General features: G+C 31.7%; 1 protein-coding gene across 1 annotated transcript in view; it reads left to right on the top strand.

Moving 5' to 3' along the window:
* Window positions 1–16,963: 16,963 nt before the first annotated feature.
* The window catches only part of LOC105624428 (semaphorin-1A-like), a gene marked incomplete at its 5' end in the record, with an annotated part of 111,902 nt that continues 103,873 nt past the window's right edge, over window positions 16,964–24,992 (top strand). The window contains 2 exons of the mRNA XM_012205794.1: window positions 16,964–17,060; window positions 18,363–18,414. Of these exons, the coding sequence (XP_012061184.1) occupies window positions 16,964–17,060; window positions 18,363–18,414 (149 nt within the window). The remainder of the gene's footprint in view (window positions 17,061–18,362; window positions 18,415–24,992) is intronic.

The following is a 24,992-nucleotide window of genomic DNA, read 5'->3' as shown; positions in this document are numbered from 1 at the left end:
ATATATATATATATATATATATATATATATATTTATATTCTATATCAATAAATTACAAAGAGAAGAATTGAATAAAATTCCAGAAAAACAATGAAATTTTTGTTTCATTTCTGTTTCATTTCTGTTAAATCATTTCTAAAAATCATTTCTAAAAATTGACTCGTAATATGGTTGAAAATTAATAAAATCTGTGCAAAAATCCATAGTTTTTCATTATGAATAAAATTTTTTATATTAACGAGTATAAAGCATGATAAAATTTCCTGTCGAGGATTATTTGTAAGTTCACCATTATCGATTTTAGAAGAGCGGAGCTGAAGATGAATAATGATCTAAAAAATGTGTTCTTAACAGCTGACGAAACTTTATCGTGACTTGTAATTTCTATCAAGAATTTCTCATTCTTATTGTATTAAACAAATGAATCTTGAAACCAGATATATTCCTTACTTATAATAATATAATAGTTTTAACTGTGTATTACTTTCCTAATAAGCGATCAGGAACAAATGAAGCTTGAAGAAATGAAGGGGTTTTGTTTCGTGGTAAATGTGTCTGGTAAGAATATAGGTCAACAAAGACGCTGGCTCTTTAATTCTGATGAAATACGAGGACAACGTACACAACGTACACCAGGTCGTTATACCTGAACGTGTTCGTCGAGTATAACCGCAATCGATGACGATGCCACGGACTCCATCAGCATACCAGTGGCCACTCGTCGATATATTACCCCTCCAAGCTCAATGAATCACGTAAATGTTGTTCCGTCAAGCGTGGAAATATCCTATGATTATAGTCGGCGTTAAACGAAGAACTATTTGATCGTTTCTGTGGTATGTGTCTATATATGTATCGTATAATGCCGAGTTGATCGCAAACTTGCCCTCGACTTTAAAGTTACACGGCCTACTGCTGATGGCGATGGACGACATGAGTAATTTCGAAACTACGGCGTAGTTTATCGTCGTAGTTTTCTTTCTTTTCTCGCTATATTACGAAGCCGCACGGAAATTTCTCCGCACACGTTAATGAGATGCAAATACGCGAAGCTTGTTGCCGCAATTCATGCTTCATCCCCGCTTATAAAGAGTCGACAAATAGCGGATCGAAGTAAACTTAAGGTAGTAATAGAAATGGAAATCTCTAGGGCACTAGAACATGAATATTCCGCGAACTATAGCGTCATGTACATTTTCATTCACGCTAACCAGAGCGCATGAATAACCTAATGAAAAAAGAACTTTCATTTTGTACGAGCATATGTTCACGTTCATAAAGAATTGTCGCGTTGGATTCTGCGATTGCATAAATTAATTCAAATGACTGCAATTGTTTCTACGAGCGACAAGATATAAATATTGTAGTATCATGTAATATAGTTACAACTTATGAAATTGTCGGAAAAGAGAATTAATTATCGGAAATATCATAAATGTGTACATTAAATAAAATAATATTTTTTTATGTAGAAAAATTTGTTCGAGAGAGAAAAATAATTGCTTGTTGAAGTTGATATGTGTTTATATAAAAAAATTCTTTCTTCCTCCCTTAACAAATTAACTGTTTAAATTTTTAACATTATATTTTAAAGTTTAAACATACAGTTATTGATTGATATTACATTTTTGAAATTATTGCTTATTCTAACAAAGTAATTTAAAATTGCAGTATATAAACGATTAACACAATCGTTACATAAAATGCACTTATGAAATTTAACGAATTAAAACTTTATTAAGCAAAACGCATTGAAGTTAATATTCATTAAACTGTCTTCCTCGGAAAAATGTCTCGTTAATACTTTGAACTATATCAACTATATCAACTTTCAAAGCGGGTCAATTTTATCTTGTCGATCAAAATTGTAAACCGCAATTTTGCCATATAATTGACACGTCAGTATCAAGTGTTATAGTGTACAAAAGCGACTACAGATCGGAATGTTAATCCCGTTCTCGGGCGACACGAGCTCGCTTTAAATTAAACAACTTGCCGCAACGGGACGGGCACGAATTCCATCGAGTTACTTCTTGTTTTACGTTTTGCACTCGAGAATCGCGATTGTCCGCGCTATATCGAAGAGGAGGAAATTAGTCATGCATACATCGACCAATCGGGACGATACGATCGAGAGTGAAATGAATTTCTACGACCTGTCTTTCGGGAGAAATCACTCTGGTCTTTTTTTGCATTCAACCAGCTACCGCAGCGTTTCGATTTTTAATTTCATGGAAAGCGGGCATACTGCGCACATTTAGATGGGAGCGATTATTACCGCGGAATAACAGTTGCATCGTATACATGCATACATGCACAGCACTATGAAAATATGCATAAATAATGAATATGGTGTAGGTGGAGGTGCGTACTCGTATACTTGCAGATATTAACTCAACGCGTCATTTATGTTGGACAGAATTCAGTTGGTCGTTTATACAGTGGAATGCCGCATAGCCGCAGGATAGTTTTCCGCAGTATAAATAACAATCTAGCGGCATATAGGCTATTAAGAGAACTACCGAGGCTGAAACACATTATTTTTATTCTTCGATGAATTGCTGATATCCATCATGTTTATTGGCCTCACCGAAAGCTAAACTTCTGCTTGTTGACATATATATGAGAGAGAGAGAGAGAGAGAGAGAGAGAGAGAGAGAGACACAACAAAATAATAACAAGAAAGGGAAAAAGTAAAGAAAGAACTATATGAGTTGTTACATGATTTTTGAGAATGTTGCGAAATCTCTAAAAAATAGAAATGATAGATTTATTTCGACAACTGTAGTACTATCGAAAATATTAATAATTTACTATAATTATAATTATAACACATATCGAATGGATTAAATATGTTGTATATATTGTGAATAAAAATTATTTTCCAATCGTATTTGAATGTAATCGTTATTTGAGCTCAATCGTTGTTTGAACGTGAATATGTGTTACTGCGAAAAAACAAATTTACAAGTTGGATCTCCGAAAATCCAGATGCAGACTCGACGTAAAACTAATTTGTCTCGTTCTCCACGTGTTAATTAGAAACCAGTTTCTAGCACACGCGTGCTGTCGTTGCGTATTTTCAACGATGCAAATCTCGTAGTGCAACACGATATGCCAACGAAAGAGAGAAGTATATCGGCACGTTTGCACACTTTCTCACACACACACACACACACACACACACACACACACACACGCGCGCGCGCGCGCGCGCGCGCGCACATGTTACATGTGTACATACGATATTCTCGCTACCTGGTTTTTCTTCTCCGCCAACTTATACGGGCAAAGTTTGGTTTACAGATCGGTAAAATTGAAAGAGAAATAAAACAAACGTGAGTCGCGCGTACACCAGATTGGGGGTGGTTTTTGTAGTACGTAGTTGAATACGGCACGTCACCGGCCGCACACAATGCTTCCGGCGAACAAAAGCTCGCGACAAAGCAGGCGAGTGCCGATAAGAGAAAACGGAGGCTGCGCCAAGGTTTAGGGCCAGGACTCCCGATTTCGGCTTGCAACGAGCGTAACCCATTTAAGCGCGATAACAGAGACCGTTGTCGTTTTCGTTACGATCACAAGAAGCTTCTTCCGCGTATCACGAAGCTACTGTTCTCAGCTTTATCCGCTGTCTGCATTTTTTTTCCTTTCTGTTTCGTGCTTCTTGTTGGTAAAAGTTGGATCCGCAGCGCGCATCGAAAACCGAAACCTGTACAAAGGAAACTTCGTATTTCAATGCTATATATACAGACGTCACTAGAAAGATTCTGTATATGACAGTGTGTTGAATAAGTTTTTTCTCATCTACGGAATCTAGAATTATTTAATATCCGTTTAGCCACAGCTTCTGCAATTAATTTCGAGATTTCGTTGTTTTCTCTGCGAACAATCATCGTTTATCGTACTTTGTTCATCTATCGCATTACCTTGTATTACGAGTGTATATATATATATATATATATACTCGAAATAATGGATTCATTATACTTTTCTAATGAAGAAAATAGTTTCGCCAGAGAACTATATACGGGCGAGAGATTATATACATTTATACGGAATTATTACGTTTCGTCGCGGAGCATTCAAACGCGATGCGGAAAATATGTTCCGCGTGCGTGCCAGTTGGACTAGCAGCGCGTAATTTCATAAAATTTCCTAAAGCGGGTATAAACAAGGCTGAATTTACTTAGGTTCGCGAGTGTGCGAGAGCATACATTTTATGACGTCGAGTTTATTCAGCATTAACACGAATTTAACAAGTCGCAGGTATATAATTCACAAAACGTCACGCGAACGTAAAAATAACGCAGAAGAGAATACATGTGTAGCCTCCGAGAAGATTATTACGACTGAAGAGACGCTCAGTCGCAAAACACATTTTTGCATCGTTATTACGTAATATAATCATAATATTGCGTCAAAAGTCGCCTCTATGCTTAGTAACATATTTTGGAAAAAGATTGTCACAAAGAACATTATGACTTTATAAATGATATAAATGATACGTAAAAACTGTTCACATCCTGTGAAAAAGGTCCGAGAGATAATGACTTCAAATTATCTCTTACAATTCAAAATCTTTAGTTTTGGAAGGGTCAATTTTTTTATTTATGAAAACAAAACATACAAACTCAATATAAAAGGATCTCTTACGATTTATAAACTTTTTTTTAAATTAATCTATTATTATAATGACATCACATATCGATTCAAACAAAATGAAAACTTTCTTTTATATAAATTGTGGCGATTCTTTAAACATCATTTAATATACAGAGTAATTTATATAGAGTAATAAAGAATAGCTACGCGTATTATTAATTTTATAAATTCGTAAATAATGGCTACTTTTTCATGGTAATTCAATTTTCGTTGTAATTCTTGAAAGTCGCTTCTTGCCAGTTTACTATTATACATGCGAAGTTATGACTTCTTCACTTTTAAAAACATTTACTTTTTCGCAACCAGAAGCTAGATACATATAAAAATTCTTAATAGCAATTCGATAAGTTCGACTATTCATGCACGAGCAATGTACATATCTTCTTGCGTTTTTGTCACAGAGCAGTAGTGGAGGGAAAGCGTAGCACACATTTTGTCGAAGTTGTCGGTGCGCGGCAATCCTTTAACCACCATCTCGCAATTCCTTGCGGGGTACGTTTTTGTACCTTCCCGTTCTCTCTTTACCTCCGCCTCGAGCGATTTTAAGCGGTTTCCCGCGGCGAGAGCAGTGCTTTCTCATTTCTATGGTTCACTGCTGATGAAAGATAAGTCTCGATATTTCATGTTGAATCGAGGCGTTCCGTACTCACGTGGTTTATTTACCTCCGATATACGCGAGAAATCGACGACATCGATTGCTGAACCGATCTTTCGAAGAAATTCTTCAACTATATCTCCCGGACCAAGCCGCGCCATGTTCCTCTTTTCCGAAGATCATTAAGGTTACTTCTTTTGTTTTTTTTAATTTCCTCAATCTACCAAATTTTCAACCGCAATTTGATTATTTCAAGCACTGATCTAGGTGACTGAATAAATGTTTTACGTGAAACGTGATTGATGTTAGCGCCGAAAATCGACAATTTCTTGTCAATATTTAACATCAATCGTATTGCGTTGCAGTAAATATATCGTCCCTTTATTGGAAACAAGACCATGTGTACGAAATAGGAATAGCGAGAGAGAAAGAGAAAAAAACGAGATTGTGTAATAGAGTCTATTTATTTTTAGGAGAACTGTCTTCTCTTTCTTCTTTTTATTGTTAATGTCAATACATATATTATTTCTGAATAATAGGTAGATATATTTGAATTGCAAAATTATATTGCTAACTTATTCGCATATTTTATAAGCGTAAATAAAAGCACATGCATTTTGACATTTGAATTGATATTTAGATTGTTTCAAAAAATTTGCGCGATAAAAAATGTATTTAAATATAATATATTAGTTCATTAAATTTAAAAATGTGCATTGTTTTTTAATTTCTTTACATTATGAGAATATTATTATTCTAAATAATATTTAAATTAAACGAAAATTTAAAAACATGTTGCGTAATGGACAATTCATGTAATTTCTATTATACAATTAATAACTGTAATAACTCCTTTTTTGATTCTTGAATATTATGAAATGAAATTGTGTTAATCAGAATTAATATATCAGATATAGAAAAGATAAATTTCAATTTCTCTTTTCGAAGAAATAACAAAAGTTATTGGAAACATTTTAACTAAAATTTATTATATTTATTATTTACAATTGTGATTCATAAATAACGAGCGATTTGTTGAATTCATGCATGCAAAATTAATTACGTCAACACAATGCAATCTTTTTTTTAAATATGTATACCCATGAAGATAAACCATTTTTCAATGTAAACATGCATCACGATTACTTGAAAAAAAAAATGTGAAATCTGAATATCATTGCATACAACTGTCATTCTGTTATTTTTTTGTTAAAATTTTTATAATTTTATCGAATACGAACATAATTACGTAACAGTCTAGGCAGTTATAAAAAAAAATATCCGCTTTACAAAGTCTTCTAGTATTGCGCGTTAAATGCATAGTAAATCTAGTCATGGAGAAAATCAGTCTCGTTTACGCGGCGGCTATGAAAGATTGTCCGAGGAGACAGTCGTGCTTAGTGAGAGACGCTTAAGATGAAATATGAAACTCCACTTCCGACGGAGAAACATACCACTGCATCGTCAACTCTCTTTAATGGATACATGCTCTTTCGCAGAGATTAAGACTGAATTTATAACAGATTTCCCAATTACTCTTATTCACTTTTCATCTCACGAATGTGCTACGTATTTCCGATATCACCCTCGTTATGTAATTTCAATTCAATTTCCATGTATTTCGTGAGCCGTTGAATTTTACAACAGTGAGAAAATGAAATTCTTTAAAGCTCTTTTGCGATTCATCACGTTTCGCGACTGACAAATTATTATTTCCGTTAGACAAATAATATTTAACATAAATCGTACGTGCGAGATTCGTCTCATGAGTTAATCGCGAGGGAAATTGTAATAAACACTAATCTTTCGTATTTAATACGGTATATTCTATTCACCAACATTTCTATAGCGTCTACGTATGATGATACAAAAGCTAACTATTCTTTGCCTAAAAGTATTTTTTTCTTCTTTTTTTTCTATGAAGAATGCTTATATATTCTAACCAGAATTTCGTTCGAATATATCTCTGGATATATTACTGCCGGATGTCAAGTTATATAACGCACTTCCGAAAGCTACAGAAGTTCGTCCCGAGTTAATCAATATTTCATGTAGACGATATATTATTCTTTCGTTTTTGTATTTTTCATATTCAGAATATTACTTGTATAATAATATTATAATATATTTAGGGCATTACTATAATATTCACTAATTTTCTTTTATTATCGAGATAGAGAAAAAAAGATTTCATTCTCAAGCGTTTTATATCCGTTTGTATTCAATACGTTAACAATTTTTTTTACATATTTTTTTTTAAATAGGAAAACACGTTAAATCTCACTTTTATAACTACTTAAATATTTTTTAGAGAATATAACAACTGCGTTATTGGAATTATTGCATTTAAATAAGCTACACGAATTAATAAATATTAGATACTTAATTTTGTTTCATGCATATCCACAAAAATTGAATTTTAAGTCATCAAGATATCACTATCATGTTTATTACATTGTACACATGTTTTACTTGAATCTTCTCCATAAATCTGCTGAATATAGGCGTTATTATGTAATACAATAACGTCGATGAATGTATTGAGTCGCTGCGAAGCTTCGATATTTTTCCGATATAATGGATAATGCGAGCGCTTATTCTTTAATAATTCAGAAGATATCTTCTTGGTGAATGATACACAGTGTGTTCGCTTCAGATCTCAACATTCAATTACTATTGTACACTGTAAGATACACCGATTAGAGGGATTGTACTCATATCTTTCTAATGATGCTCCATCTGTTTATATTTGCATTTATATTTGCATTTATTAATTTCATATGCAGGATTTCACGATAATATTGCGACAATAAAATATTTTAAAATTTATCGATATACAAGATAATTTTAAAGTTGCTATAACAACGTGAAAGTTTGTGAAAAGTTAAGCAATAACGACACTAGCAATTATTTTCTTCGATGGTTTTTATATTGCGATTTAAAGCATGTCCAATTGCGATGTGATTGAGCGAACATCTAATCAGTGAATGCTGACATAATTGTACGTGCGATTTATGAGGAAGCGATTGCTTTTAATTGGAGTTTTTGATTGGTCACGTTTTTAAATGTAGCTAAAAACAATTTACAAATATGAAATATTACAGAATGAGAAATCTCTTTATTTGTTTTTTCAAAATGTTCCAATGCGGTACTACTCTTCACGAGTTAACGATCTTTTTTTATTGTAGTTTTGGTTTGAGTAGTTTGCAGCGTATGATAGAAAAATAAGAATATTTACCTCATTGCTCGAAGAGTGTACTGTATAGTAAATAAATGATCCCTTCTTTTTACGCTCATCGAAAATATATCAATGCTGCTGCTTTTCCATCTTGAGTTTTGACCGATTCCATAACTATCCATACTCATTTACCAATTCTAATTGTGCTCTTTTATAGGACTGTTAAAATAATTTCGGACGTTTAATGATACGAAAATGATACGATCATGCAAAGATTAATTTAGAAAACTATATATAATCGTTTAAAAATAGATTGGATTTCAAAATTATAAATTATTTAATAAATTTTCCTTATCTTAGGAATACAAGTTTCTCCATTGTGATGTCACACATTTCCAAATTTGAATCATCTAAAATTTCGATGATGCACACTTCGCTACGTTTGTTTTATTTGGAAAGTTTATTTCTTCTATCGTTTCTCTTAGAGAGGTGCTTATCTACTTGCATAATATTTACGTAAAGATAGAAACTCAGACAGAAGATTAAAGTCTTCGGCGCATAGTGTTGGTCGGGCTGCTGATGTAAAATTTATCTTAAGAGTATTAGCGGTAGTAGGAGTTAAGATAGGCGCCGATGCTCTTCTTGCGGCGCGATCGTCTCGCGATATTTAACCTCAGTAATATCGAGCGAGGTTGTTTTATCCGACGTGCGCACGAAGCGAGAGAGAACGGCGACGTGACATTTTGTCGCTGCTGCACGCTCGAATCGATCGTCACGCTTGCCTTTGTTTGACTTAATTACCACAGAGATCGGTAGATAGGCACTGCACGTCCGACCGTCGCGCGTCGCCGACAATCGAGCTACAGTCGAAGGGTAGCTCGAGTTTGGCTGAGATTTCCGTTGAAGCAGACTTGATACGAACGTTTGAAAACTATAAAATATGGATAGTAGATTGATAGAAGGATAAAAGTAAAAATTTTTAACATATATATAGTAATGATTTATATATTTTATATTATTATATTTTATTTAATATTATTTTTTATATAGTAATAATTATTGTTACATCATGCATACATAACAATGATTCTAAAGCTAAGTTGCATCAAATAAAATGTGTGGATTCACTTGCAATCTTCTCCTCCGGATTGGAATTATGAAGAAAATATAATGAAAAAGACATTGGAATTAAAAAAAAGTCAGAATTGAAGCAAAATTTTATTTTTCTCTATACAATTATAAGCTGAAAATATCTATTTTCATGTTTTCTTGCGCTAAGAATGACATTTACGTCTATACATAAAGTGACCTAGAGTTAACAGATTACCTTTCACCTATGAATACTTTAAACAGTTTTAAATCGATCTTTCTTCAGCAAAAATGTCGAGAGAGGTTATCGTTTATCGAGATTTTCGACTTTTGACATTAAATATATTTATAATCTTGGAAATCTAAATTTCTTCAAGATCTTTTTGAAAAAAAAAAACATGATTTTATGTTTATGCAAGTTCTCACTTATTGTCGTGGAAGTCTCATTTTTAATTATTCATAACTTAAGGCTTATTATTTATCTTTTCATATTTTTATAAGAAAACTTTAAATTAATTACAGAATCTGTAAAGAGAAAAAGTATGACAATAAATCTGAAATATTAAACAAATACATAAACCTATATGCATATATAAAATCGAAAATGTAATTGTTAATAAAAATACACATTATTAGAATAAAAAACAAACATGTTTCTAAATTATAAAATATGTTTAATATTCGAGAGAAGGAAAGAGAGAAATATAACACATTTCACTTTTATTTATATAAGAGAGAAGTCTTGGAAGAGTTAAACTTTCAAATTAAAATATTAGTTTACAAGTTAAATAAGTTTTCCTTATTTTTAATTACATTATGTTTTTCCTTAAACTTTCTTACTAACAACTGTAATATATAAATGTTTAATTTATTAAAAACTAAGTGAAAAGTAGAATATTTTAGTTATTCTGTGGCCATCCTTTGTGCGACGTCAGAATATTTTAGCTTTGCATGTGACATCTAAAGTTTCTTATTTCATATCGATGCAATTCAGCATCGAAGTATAACTATATACTTAGAAAAACAGCAAAGAATTCGCTCTCATCGCAACTGCTTTAGATCACACGAAATAAATTACAACCATTATTCGATCAGCGTTAAGCTCTTTGCCGTTAAGAAGGTATCGATTGCGTAAAAATGTGCCAAGTAGAATAACCGTACGATAGAGGTGGCAATGGTGCAGGTGGTGGTTGGCTGAGTAATGCCGGCCGCGCGTATAATAAGCCAATATAAATGCAAATGTCCATGGGAGTAGGTATATATTTTGTATTTAGTGGCTTAAGTGAAATAACACGGCGAAATTATGTGGAGCTATATTATTAAAGTAAAATTACAGCGCAAATAAAGGCCCGTTACCTACGTATGAGACATGTCGAATTGTATACATGCGTACGCACACAATTTGTATGCATTCGACTTGAATATGAATTACGTTACGCTTGATCCCGTTTTGCTTTTCGTCCTTTCGTATTATTTTATTATTTTTATTTTATTGCGCCGAAAATTCTATTGATGATTTTCTATTGAACACATGAAATTTTTTTAACATGCATATTTAGTTTATATATTCGAAGATTTATTGTGAGAGATAAAATTAATAATTTTGGATGTACTGTATAGTAAAATATAAATTATTGTTTATTATTTTTCCAAATTTAAAATATCTTCAGGAAAGTATAGCTTGAGAAGAAAAAGAAAAGGAAGTATAGCTTGAGAAGAAAAAGAAATGAGAGGAGAAGGAGAAAGAAACGAGAAAACATGGAAAACACGTAGAAAGTAACCAAAGTAACTGAGATCCAACGAAACTTTTCGTACAACGTTAGAAGTAACGATGCACATCGTAGAATTGTGTGTTCGAAACAGATCGACCTCGTGTCCAACAATTGGAATCGACTCACGACTGTCCTATCGCGTTTGTGTTCCCATTTGCACGCATGTCTCGATCTTTAACTATAAAATCAAATTTTATTTTTATCAGACAATTGACAATTGAAAAACTTATATCTTTTTTTAAGTTTGAGTATATATAATTAAAAAATTCATAAATTTTTGATCGTACATTGTCAGATTTGTCTTGTTAGTGATGTGTATTATTAGTAGTCAATTATGTGACTAATAAGAGAGAGAATATTGAAATATTAATTCAAAAAATCCTTTTTATTTTTAAAAAATAAAATGTCAATTCCAATTCTTAATACTTGTTTTTAAAAAAAGTTATCTTTTCGATTTAATCGCAATTCTCAAATCTTTTATATTGACCTAAATTGCAAAGGCAATAACAATATTACCTCTTCTTGAAAAGATATGAAGAACATTGCACAGAGGTGACTTCTAAAGGTGGCTTTGTTTAACGATCGATTGCCGATCACTGATTTTAATTACCGATTTAAAGTTGCTCGATAGTGAACCGTAAATCGAAGTCTTGCGATCGCGTGTACTGCTTTCAGCAATGGAGATCCACTGTCACGTGATGAAAATTAAACGAAATCGGAACGTAGCTCGATCGATCACCGACCAAACATTGATAGAGGAAGCAGAGTTGTCGATAAGCATCGACTAGCCAAGGAAATTGATTTGAGTCAATGCGGGCCGAGATTCGTAAGCCACGAGCCGATATCAATATACGTTTCGAAAACGACTCGACTCGTCGAGGAGTCAATTTCGTTTATCCATGCCACCATCGGGTCTTCATGCTATTACGATACACACGGTGTTACAGAATTACTGAACGTTATACTGATCATAATCTATTTCATATTTTATATCAACTATTTTTAAAGAAGACATCGATAAATCTCTAAAATTTTTTAATAATTATTGGAGAACCTATTGGAATTGTTGAAAAAGAGATATTGGCTATTTTTTCAATACGTTTAATGAGCATTGATTCTAAATTTGTACTGTACATGAATCCAAGTTTTGAAAAAACTTTCAACATATTATTGATTGTTATATATTATCCATTTTTACGATTTAGTTATAATTATATTTTGCGATATAGGAGTAGGATAATAATTTTCACTATCGCTTTACAAATTAATAAAAGCAATATAATTTATATGTTTAAAAATCTGTGTATAATTTATGAGTAGTTGAAAATGCTTTTGGTAATCCTAAGACATTTTGTATATTTTTGAAGCAAAGATCGATCCTTATCTGTATCAGTCGCGTGCCGATGAGAGGCGGTGACGATGCTCGGGAATAAGAAATTACATCGTAAGAGCTGGCGCGTGCCGAACTCACCCTCCGTTATAAACCATGATTACAATATATGTACATCTATGCATATGTATGTAGTAGGTAAAGTGCAATCGTATCTAGGAACTGTATCCATATGCATCACGAGATTGTAAAGAACAACGTTGTCGAAATTAAGGTAACGTAATACTGACGTAGAGGAAAGTATATTCGCCTTGCAAATAAGTTTATAATGTTTTCTTGGATTTTATTTGATAATAATCGGGGTTGAATGATAGGTAGAATTATATTGTCTTATCGTTGAGGAATTGTATTTATAGAAGCAATCTTAGAACTGAATAACTCAGATGACTATATTAACCACAAATGCCGGTGTAAAGCGATTAACGATAAACATCGCAATGATTGTTTATTGATTTTAGTGAATCTCGAATATATTATAAAATAACATTAGACACATTTTCTTATAAAATCAAAATTGTTTATACAATGATTTTAATATCATAAAAAATATATAAAATAAGTATCTTATAAATTATAAAAATAATTAGAATTTAAATTTTTTTATTTTCCTTTTTTCTCTCTTCCTTTATCTTTCTTTTACTTTTCCTTATTTTTTAATTAATAATTTTAGAACTGATTCTGCTCGCTTTATTTCGCTAATTTATAAGATATTATGTATGTGCAAATAATTACTCGGTTCATTTCTAGTCATTATTAGAATTTAATTTATGATGAAAATATTTCCTGATAATTATATTTTCTAAATTCTTTCTTTGCAAAGATAAAAAGGTTAACGCATTTCCAATAAGTTTATACGTATTTTTATCTATTCCTAACAGACTATTACAACGCGTGAGAAATTCTTGTTAGGTAATCTAAAGTAAACCATAAATTTTTTAAGGAGTATAAAATTCTGTAAAACGTAGATGTCAAATTTGTAATGGAAGAACAATTATATTAATTTTTTATATAGAAAATATTTTTATTAAGTTTTATTAATTATGTAGCACTAATTACAAATTTTAACTAACATGTGTATATGTACGTAACACAAATTGCACAAAAATTATCTTTTCGATAAAAGAAATTGAAAATCGATGAAATCCAATGAATGATAAAGAAATTATTGGTTGACTGATAGCTTTGAAATTTAATCACATAAATCCGCTCGCTGTTCCATATATGGGTGTATAAACGTTTCAGATGTACTGCATCTCTGTGCAAAATTGATTTATAAAATGCATCCTATTGGAATTAATACAAATTGACCGCTATAAACGCAAAAAATAACGCTTTAAAGCTAAATATACAAGAAAATATTTCTGTTTTGTTACTGTGATGATATTCATGACGTTTCTAGATAATTTTTGATTGTATTAGCCTATCGAAATCCTATACTGACACTGTGGATAAGCTAATGCAATCAAAAATTGGCTGCAGCCAATTAAAAATGCTATGCTATATTTTACCATCTAATTTGCTGCAGCCAATCCTTTCTTTTAGTGTAATACACTTATGTAATTTATATAGAAACTTTACAAAATAATTTTTGATGAACATATGTCGTGATATATCCAAATATCGTTGTATATTTAAAACAAGTGAAGTGAATTTTTATTAAAAGATCATATTTTTCTGTACATATAAATTTTTCTCCCTCGAGGACAAATAATAAATTTGATCTAAAAATAAAAATTCTGTTAAGCCATCGATCGCAAAAAGCCGATTGGAATTCGAAGAATTTCTTTGCTTACGGTTCGTGATTTTTTTAAATTACTATTGTAAAGTGAAATCCATTGCATGCTATGCGGAAAGCTATGCAGAAAAAATAGCTACTTCTTCTACCGGTGACAGTCATATGCATTGCAAGTAGGATTATTCTTGAGCTCTTATAGATCTCGACGACAGTCTGCTTCCGCTCTTACGAATATAGAGAGCAGATCAGTGTCGAACGAGAATGCTATCCGACCCGATTAACGTATCGGAAAACTCATCCGCGCGATCTCACGTAGTCGATGATACGGACTTTAAGCCTTTGCTATAGCCATTCCGAATGCTATTTGAACTTCACCTCTTTCGTCTCATTCATGAATATATACCGTTACATTTCACATTTCATGCATATCGAAATTTCATTACGCTTATTTTTAACGTCTATTGGATGCATTTTGCACAAAGATATTTTATCATCATGAATTAATTAAAAAAAAAAAAACAAAAACAAAAAATAATAAATTAGAAATATATATGAGAATATATATGAATATGTATATTGCTTATTATTATGAATTTCTATTGTGCTATCAATTTTTCTTATTTTCCTTCGAAAATTAAATTTGACTTGCATAATCATCTTTGTAAGAAAGTAACTCTTTTTAATAATTTTTTTAACTGTTTTTATTTTGCTCTTAATGAGACGACAGTTATAATTGCACTAATACACGGAGAAACAAATGCATAAAATTAATATTTCAAAATAGAAAAACATAAAGAGAGATTTCATAAAAATTTTTCTATTCTTGAAGAATCCTCGAAGTTGTATTGGTACAGAAAAGATCAGAGAATTTTTCGCTCTTACTTTTCTCTTTCTTATATTTCTTCCCTATTTCCAGTACATACCATAATGTGGTCGCATACGTAAGTGAAAAAACATAACGCGGAATATATATAGGGGAAGAAACGCTCTGTCGACTGCGCGTGAAGAGGTTCGGATATGATGGTCGTAGATAGATAGATAGAGGAAAGAAAGGGTTGTGAAACGATGTGGAGAGTCAATGGTAGTTTGCAATGGGAAAGAGAGAGAAAGAGAGATAGAGAGATGGGGGTGGAGAATCGAGTGAAGAGCCGCTGCCGCTGCTGCCACAAAGTAGGCGCGGCGCTTTATCGTCAACTAAAGGCTAAGAGACGCTCTACCTTTCAGTCTTTTATACGTACTTCCTGGATATCTTCTTTGCATACTTGCTACATCCCCCTCTAGTCCCCTTCGCTTATCGTAACAAGTTCTTCTGTCGACGAGATGCAGCCGATGCATCGTCGTTATCGTGTTCCCGCTGCGGATACCGTCGTGGATTCCACGGAGTGTCCCCGACTTATTCAGCTATCTTTTATCTACTCTACCGGATCATTTGATTAGTTTAGACTCGACCCGAGCAAAGGGATTAAAAAAAGATGCTAGAGTAGCTCTTTAGCTTAAGCAGTCGAGAATCAAGCTTTTCTGAAAATAAACCTTAAAGAAGCAAACAGTAAAGCTCTTTAACTTTATTTAATTTTAAATGAAATTAGATTTATAATTTTGAAATGAGTTGTACAATAAATATCTGATGCTGAAAATTTAAAAAATTCGTGATAATGATGATCGAGTTAAAGAGAAAAATAGTCACGTTCTTTAAAATTAATTTAAAGATCTACGAACGAAATATAATTAAAGTTTTAGAATAATCTGTACATTATCGATTAATATGTTCATGTAAAGCTGTGCACGTGCGAATAATGTATACGCGAATGGTTCATTCGCGGACATGAGAACGTAATAGGAAGATTGTTGCATGATGCGCGAAATCCGACGCGTATTATGATTCCAACGCATGATTGATTGATTCACGGAAAACATGTTTTCTGCAAATAATTTATACGAAATCCATACTTATACTAAGAATGTTATTTACTATTTAGATTCAATTTTCTTATTAGGTATATATATATATATATATATATATATATATATATGTATTTTTTTTATCATTTACTGTATATTTTTGTTATAATTAATAAAAAGAATCAATAAATACAATTTTTAAATGTTATTCAGGAAATATTTTATACAGTTAATCATGTTTTCTCTAATGGTTATCATATGGAGAGAACGATTTTGCTGAAGTATTTAAAAATTTAGGTAGCTCTCTGAAAAATAGAAATCTGAAAATAATTTTATTGAACGATCAAAATAATTATGTAGGAAATTCAAGTATGATAAGCAATGCTGCAAAAAAATGTTGATATTCTAACAATCAGTTTCTATGTCCTATATAATTAATTATTTTGATAATTCAATTCAAAATTTATTTTCAGATCTGTATTCAGCTAAATTTTTTAGGTACTTCAGCAAAATCATTTTTTCCGTGCAACTTTAGATTACACGATTATTATAATTTTTGAAATTATAAGAATATCATATTTTCTTCTTTGTTAGAAGAATCATAATTTTGAAGCTAACCGAAACGTCTTTTTTTTTGTTACAGGTGAGGTGATTGGCCAGCGGTTTCTGGGAAATGAAAGCCATGTGGAGCACTTCAAGCTCCTGGAACGTGCGACAACCTCTATCTTGATTGGTGCCAGGTAATTGTTACATGATTCGATTCTTCGTCGTGTCGTCCCCACGTGCTACTCGTGGGGGCTTACATAAATGAGATAGTCATCGGCTAGACTCTGCTCATTGGTGCCACGAGCCCCAAGTGGCTGACGCCTGAGTCGAGTCATTCATTCGATTACGCATCAGCAGTGGGTGACGCAGCATCACGTATATTAGTAGCAAATAGAGATGCGGTTTATGCGCGACGCGCACTATTCATTTGTATTCAAAGGCCAAAGGCAGCATGCAGCATACCAGAGCACTCTTGGACTATAGATTTCTTAACTAATCTCCCCAGTTTCAATTTAGTAATGATTTAATAAAATAATACTTAAAAAATTATTTATTTTTAACATTATTCATTTTAACATTATTTATTGTTGAGTAAGTTGAAAAGTAAAATTCTATTAAAGGTTATTTAAAATTAAATTAATGCAGAACGATTTTATTACGTTTTTTAATCCGTGACATTCAATTTTCAAAAAGATTTTTATTTTCGGTTTGCTTATTATAACTTGACTACTATCAATCTTTTAACTTTTTTATTAAGAAATGCCTGTTCCAAATTGATCAAAGAATTTGTAAAGGGAAAATGGATTTGAGACATCTTGTTATCCGCAAGCGATTCGATTGATAGAAAGTACAAAAGGAAAGATAGTTCGCATTTAAAAATTTATTTCGTATTTCAAAGAGAGGCGATTACCGTTTTGCCATTGAGCGTTATAGTTGTGCGTGTGTGTATACATATAAAAAATACTTATATTACCTAACATTATTTTATCAATTTGGTCCAGTTACGCTGTTAAAGTGGTGGAGATCAATAGCGTATCTCTTTGTGGAATCTGATACAAATACATTGGCTAATGGAAATTTGATATGAATCAAAAAATAATTTAATTTTTTCCTGCTCGTGCTTTCCACCAACAGTCAGCGCAACGTTTCGAAGTCGTAAAATCAATTACATTCGAGATACATAGCATGGGTCTTTTCACGGTTCCAATTTTGTCTTTGCAGTTTTTCCGCCTGATTTATGTTTCGCACTTCTATTTCTTCTGCACATGCAAGATTTAGAAGTCATCCGAAAACGGTTTTTATATTCGTTGAATGAACGTCCACAATTTATCTTTTAAATATATCGCGTTCTTTGTGCGTCATTTTTGCTGTTTTACTCATAATTGCCGATGCTTACTCACGTTTCAATCCGAGTTGTCGACACGGAGACGCACGAAGCGCAGAGATTACAGGGACGATTTATGGGTAGGATTTAACGCTCTCGTTTCGTTTTGCAGGAACGCCATTTACAACATAAGTCTGCATGACCTAACGGAGATCACCGACCAGGTTAGTACAAGGCTAATATAACAGTTTCCAATATCTAAAGCACGACAAAGAATAATTTAAATTGAAAGTCTGACAGAAAGATTAGATCTCGTATTAACAGCATCACGTTTCTTTTATTCTTTTTCCGTCGTGTTATTATATGGTATATTTCGAAAATCTTTTTCGCGATTATCATACTTACCTATTAATTCGACGGAAACTATATACATCTGTATGTAGAGTACTTCTCAAGACAGTAGGTCAAAAGTTACAAAGCGATATCTTGGTAACTCGCAAAACTACAAGGAATAGGTAGTCAGGAGAAACCGCAGAAAAGTATAGAAGGGAGTTAGTGCGAATGATGGAGAATCTTGGTGGCGGCTTTGCGAGAGACGGCACGGCGGCGGCGTAACGTAGCGAGAGGAGATCGATCTGAGACAGCCCTTTGGCCAATAACACCCACGCCTAGAATAGAATCATAAAAGTCACCATGCTCCAGCTTGTCCTTAAAGCTTGCGCCGTATCGCGGCCGACTGTCGCGATCGATTTCGAGTTGAAGGATTTAGAGGTAATGGAAACTAGCGAAAAAGAAGCTATGTGAAATTTGATCGATATCACGGATCGATGCAGTTTAGCTACTTTCGAAGAAAAAAAGTGTTTCCGGTCAAATCTCATCGTTTTTTCGAATAATCTTTTTTTCGCGGCAGATATAAACGGAATCGATTTGATTCTCGTAACGGGTAAACGGAAGATTTGTGGGGCTGCTATTTCTAGGATCTTGATAACTTTCAAACTGATGGTTTATTCTTACAAATATATATATATATATATATATATCGATAATAAGCCAATTACAAAAACTTATTCCATGTTTCGTATTTTTTTTTTTATGAGAGATTATTTCTTTGAAGGTTGAACCAGAATTCATCTAATAGCTCCTGTATAGTTCACGTAATAATAAATTATTTATAAATGAAAGAAAAAAAAGAGGAAACGACAAATTTTTCTTTTCGAAATAAATTCTCTTTAAAAATAAAATTAAAAAATACATAATCTGTTTATAGAAACGAGAATAGATTAATTGTTAATTTCTCGATAACGTAATATCGATAAATGAAATCATACAAATTGTATTGTGATTTATGTGAGATATCTCTGCGAAAATGTGAACGATACCGCTGAATCTACTCTTTCCATTCGCATTCATTTGCGCATATTTTCAGTATAGAAATGCTGACAGCTTCGTTTACGGTTATAGTAAGCGTAAAAAATTTGAATAAAAGATAATGATATATCGAGCATTACATCGACAAACCAATTTATTGTAAATTGAAAAGGGAACGTAAAATTCAACATTAAATTGTTATGAGAGAAATTTGCATAATAACAAGATATACGCGGAATATATGATATATCCTCATGTCAGTATTGTCTGCGTGCACAATATGTTAATCAGTCGTGCATAATTAAAAATCAATTAGAGAATATTAAATTATAGTTACAACTGCGTCAATATGAAGAAAGGAATCTGGATGAAATGTGTGTGCTCTCCATTATGGTTGAGCGTTTTATCAGAATCATAATTACTAATTAAATTACGATTTTAATCATGGTTTGCTATTTGAAAAGTAATTATGATTCCTCCAAAAGTTGTCACAGAATCTTATTGTTTGTTATCGAAATATTTATTGAAACGGTGTGCTATTTAAATTAACGTCTACATTTTTACACATACGCTTTTTTCATGAATATTCAGGATTATATAAAAAAAGGTTAAATAAACAGTGCAAACTACAATATTATATATAGCGATATGTTGTTTAATACAATCACGTATATAAATAATATCGCGGTTATCGAAACTGTAATCATTTTTTTTACATAAAACAGCATCTATTCGATATATTTTTATATTGGATTTCACGTTTCAGATAAATGTACATTATAGATTCATTATAGATAGACGTTGATTGTAAACAATTCTTATTAAATCATCTTATTAAATCATCTTTTATTTATTTAACTTTTCTTATCAGCATCTGTCTGTTCTTTTATTTAGGATTTCCGCCATTAAGCTACCTACCTTTTTATGTAAATTATGAATTTATCGCGGATTTTTTGCAAATTTTTTAAATATTTCAAAATAATCTTTTAAACTGTACGTTCGAGAAATAGTTTGTTTTTAGAGGTCGAATAATGAAAATTGAAATGAAGATAAATACTCATGGCAGAGAATACAGTAAACTGGAGTTAAATAGTCAAGTATTTGACGTGATTTCAAAAGCATGACGGCATGCCGCGCTTGGAAGACTGCCATTTCGATAAACAACAATTTTGCCCGACGCGCGGAACGTCATTCGCGCAAGAAAGACGTTGTTGACATCGTAATCCCTCCATGAAAGTTTTCCGCGAGGCTAATTGAGTCTGCAGCCGCTCCCGACTGGCGTCGTAAGTTTAGTCGCTTGAGTGCTGCGCCAGCTCGAACGAACGAGTGTTATTTCTGTCTACGATAACATGAGATAATAGAAGATTCGATCTCTTTCAAAGAGACTTGTGCCAAAGATACGAGACGACTTTTAGTACAGAATTTATGTACCTATTCTGTTGATAATACACGCGATTCCATTCGAAATATATCTTGTTACGACACATTGGTATTTGATCAAAACGAGAAAATGAACACAATGATTATTCATCATTAATTTCTGCTAATCCTTGTTTTTACTAATTGCTGTTGGAAAGGTTATTATCCTAAACGTTAATTAAATAGTCTGATAATTATGTAAACAAACGATTAATTGAAGTGATGAATTAATTTGTACCGAATTGATGCGAATGACACTTAATAATCAGCGTAAAAGTATTAAATGCACACGCAAAAATAAGAGTTATTTTCTCATATTGTAAAGTGACAGAGCAGAAGATACCTTGCCAACAGTTAGATTCCGCGACAAGCAATTTGTTTCTGTGACAATATTTAATATGGAATGTAAATTTTAGTCAAAAGGATGGTACACTTTATTTACGTGTACCAGTAATTTATGTTTTGCTGCGATATAAGTTCTGGTATTACCGCGTAGCGACGGGAGTATATACTATAAAGAAACTTGGATCATTTCGGAATAAAGGTTCGACGCGTAAATTTATTCATGATTCATCTAACTTCGCCGTACTTTTTTTCCCCGCTCGTGACTGTGAAAGCCGTTACCCCCGAATGCCCGACTCAGCTAACAAATTTCAAACTAAACTAATACTTATCGGCTCCACTGATAGTGCATAATTTATGTCCGGTAGCTAACATTCCGGCGCAGCTTCACTCCTCGAATCAATATGATGTCTTATTCGCGAGAGATATGTCGATGATATGCCGATTTTTATTTGTGCCATAATCCGGAATATGTTATGTATGCGCATTAAATTTTGCAATAAGAAACATAAGTAAAATATTTTTTATAAGAATAACTACGTTTAAGAGCATACAGAATCGATACTCAAATGAAAAGGGAGAAAATTGAAAGAATTGAGATGAACCGATAACGCGGGGAGCAGGGAACTGCGTACATTTTTTGTATTCTTTGCTACTATTATTGTAGATGAAAATTTCGATGTATTAGTGCGAACGATTTGAAGCGAAATTGCAATGGCTGCAATTGTGAATTGGAATAACCCAATATCTATTGAATCGTTCAGCTGTGAACATGAACACCAATACTAGTAAAAATTGGAATAACATAACATCTAAGAAAAAAAATGTCATAAAAATGTACTTACATACTCTAGAGATCCATGTTTTTTTTTTTTAATAATATGTAGATAATTAAAAACATGCAGCAGTATAATATATTTATTTTTAATGATTTAATAGCTGCATTTTGAATAAAAAACGGACATTTTAAGTATTATTTTATTGCTAAAAGTCGGAAAAGATCCAGTATTTATCGTACTGAAAGCTTTTTTGTTATTTATTAATTGAAAGTTTAATTGAAAGTAATATTTTATAGTGATAACAGCATTTGACAGATATATGATACATACATATATCGTCATTTTATACATTTACTTGCAATCTATATATTTTACTTTTTTAACTTTTAAAAAATAGTAATAGATGTACGGTCTATTGTTCTATAGCTATATAAATATTGTATTTAGAAAGTATTTAAAAAATTTACGTGAATTTACTTTATTTTTCTTTATTACTATTATAGTATATAATGTCAATTTTTAAATTTAAAATATGTATTTATTGTAATATGTTTTTATTGTAAAATATGTTTTTTTTTTGTGAAAATCTGATCGTTTATTGAAAATATATATATTTTTTATATATTTCGACGCGATACTTAGATTTTTCAAATATCTATCTATTTTGTTTCAATAAAATCATATCAATATATTGACAATCGTGAAAAATATTCTAACATTTAGTTATAAAGTATTTTGCGAAAGTTGCATATTTAAAATTTCACTATTTATTTTAACTTTGTATTTCAGAAAAGGTCCAACTACCATGATATAAAAAAATTTAGCAATGATTATATTATATCTTCTCAGAATTAAAAACTCTTAAATAACTGTCTTTACATTATTGCATGGTATGAAAATAAAAATAAAATAATGTATTATAAAATCAAGAGAATATAATGAAGACTGTATAAAAATAATCTTACGGAATAAACAATGGAGAAGTGAGAACAGTACGTGTAATAACACCCGAGCTGTGTTATTTAGCATATTTCTGTGAAAGCGGCAATAATGTTTCCGTTGACATTTTATTTCTCCACAAAAATGAATCTTCCGCGCGATTCTTGTATTTATGCGTCACGTTAAAAAAAAGTCCGTGACAAAACAATAAATGTTTTGGAAATTCTCGCTATTTGCACGATCTTTTTCAGGCACGTCGAAATGGGTACCGTCGAGTTTTTTCTCGCATAATCGCACATGCAGTTTTACCGAGAGTATAAAAAAATGTCAAAAATTCAGAAACTTTTCTCATTTGCGTAATACATTCATGACACTTTAATAGTACAAAATGTGAATTCTTAATATCGAATATCTCTAATACTAATATTCATTTAAATGCATAATTAGATATAAAAATAATTTTTTTATTTTTAAGTTACTTTTAGTTAATCAGTTTATGGCCATTATTAATATTTTTATTAGTAATATTAATTAATGCTTGAAAAAATATGGAATTTATTGAAAAGATATAAAAAAGACATTTAACAGACAAAACGATTATTCTTGTATTAAATTAATTATTCACGATCTTTTATTAATAATTCTATTATGCAAATAAAAATATAAAATGCGATGTTTTTGTACGATGAAGAATTATTTAAAAATATGAAAAATAATTAGAACAATTCATTTCTTTCTGATAACGAAATGTTTGTTGTGATAATATTAATATATATGTTATACATAATATGATATGTGTGTGTGTGAGGTCGGATAGAATCGAATGAAATTAAACAATTAATTTTTTTAAACAGCATGGCAATAACTTTTCATTACGCACACACGTAAAACGCTCACAAAATAAATCGTGTATATACAGCTTATGTAATGTTATATATACTATGTATTGTTTAGATATCCGATTATTTGTGTATCCGAGGAAATATCCGAGCACCGCGTGGTCATTCTCGCTGTTACGCACAGTAAATCAATTTAGGTTACGCGTTGATTATTTATATGAGCTTACCATGCCAACAATGTAACATATCAACGTAAAATGACCTCAAGAACCACGGAGCGTGACGATATCAAATATATCGAAAATCGATTAAATCGAGCTCGTGACTTCGGTTACCCGAGTATGAACTTGAATAACGGGTACTCGGCATCTGAATATAGAAAATATCCTGTTGACACCTAGTGACGACGTTATTGTGACATGATATATAATTTTACGAGAGAAGTTGTAATTGTAATATTTTTTAGTCACAAAATATAGATTTCCTATACTCTTGTAACAATCACTCATATTAATAATTCTTAATTGTCTGCATAAATTGTAAAAAAATGATTATTACAAACGATTCGAATGAAATATTGTTTTTTGAATAATTGTGATAATATTTTGATAAAATATATAATGCAATAATAATAGATAATTTTTTAATTTTTTTAAAGATGTATTAAATAAATCTATCAAGAGTATACATTACATGAATGATTTCTAAGATCATTTAATAATTATCTTAGGATGAATGAGACAGATATTTAAAATTATAATTTGAAAGGTATTATTTGCTTACTTTACGTTACAAAATCTTTTTTCTCCTGAAAAATTGCGGGTAGACAAATCCGAAATTGTTTTTTTCTGCACTTCTTTCTTTTCGGATTTCTCAAGATTTCTTCGGATTTAACGTTTTCTTTATTTTAATTTTCACGATTTCATCATTATAATACCAAATATTCTGAAGGTTAAACGTTTCTGCCATTAGCGCAAATACTGTTTTTAGTATGTGCAGCCTAATGCAACTCGCGCCACGTTGCAAAGTCGACCAACTCTCAGTCTCTGTCTATCTTTATCTCTTTCTCTCTCTTTTATCTCTTTCTCTCTNTTCCCCCTCCCTCTCTCTCTCTCT

This window comes from Atta cephalotes (genome assembly GCF_000143395.1).
Source record: "Atta cephalotes unplaced genomic scaffold scaffold00077, whole genome shotgun sequence".
Classification (NCBI taxonomy): Eukaryota; Metazoa; Arthropoda; class Insecta; order Hymenoptera; family Formicidae; genus Atta; species Atta cephalotes.
Note: the sequence above shows the minus strand (reverse complement) of the source record. Positions and strands in the feature narration are given on the sequence as shown.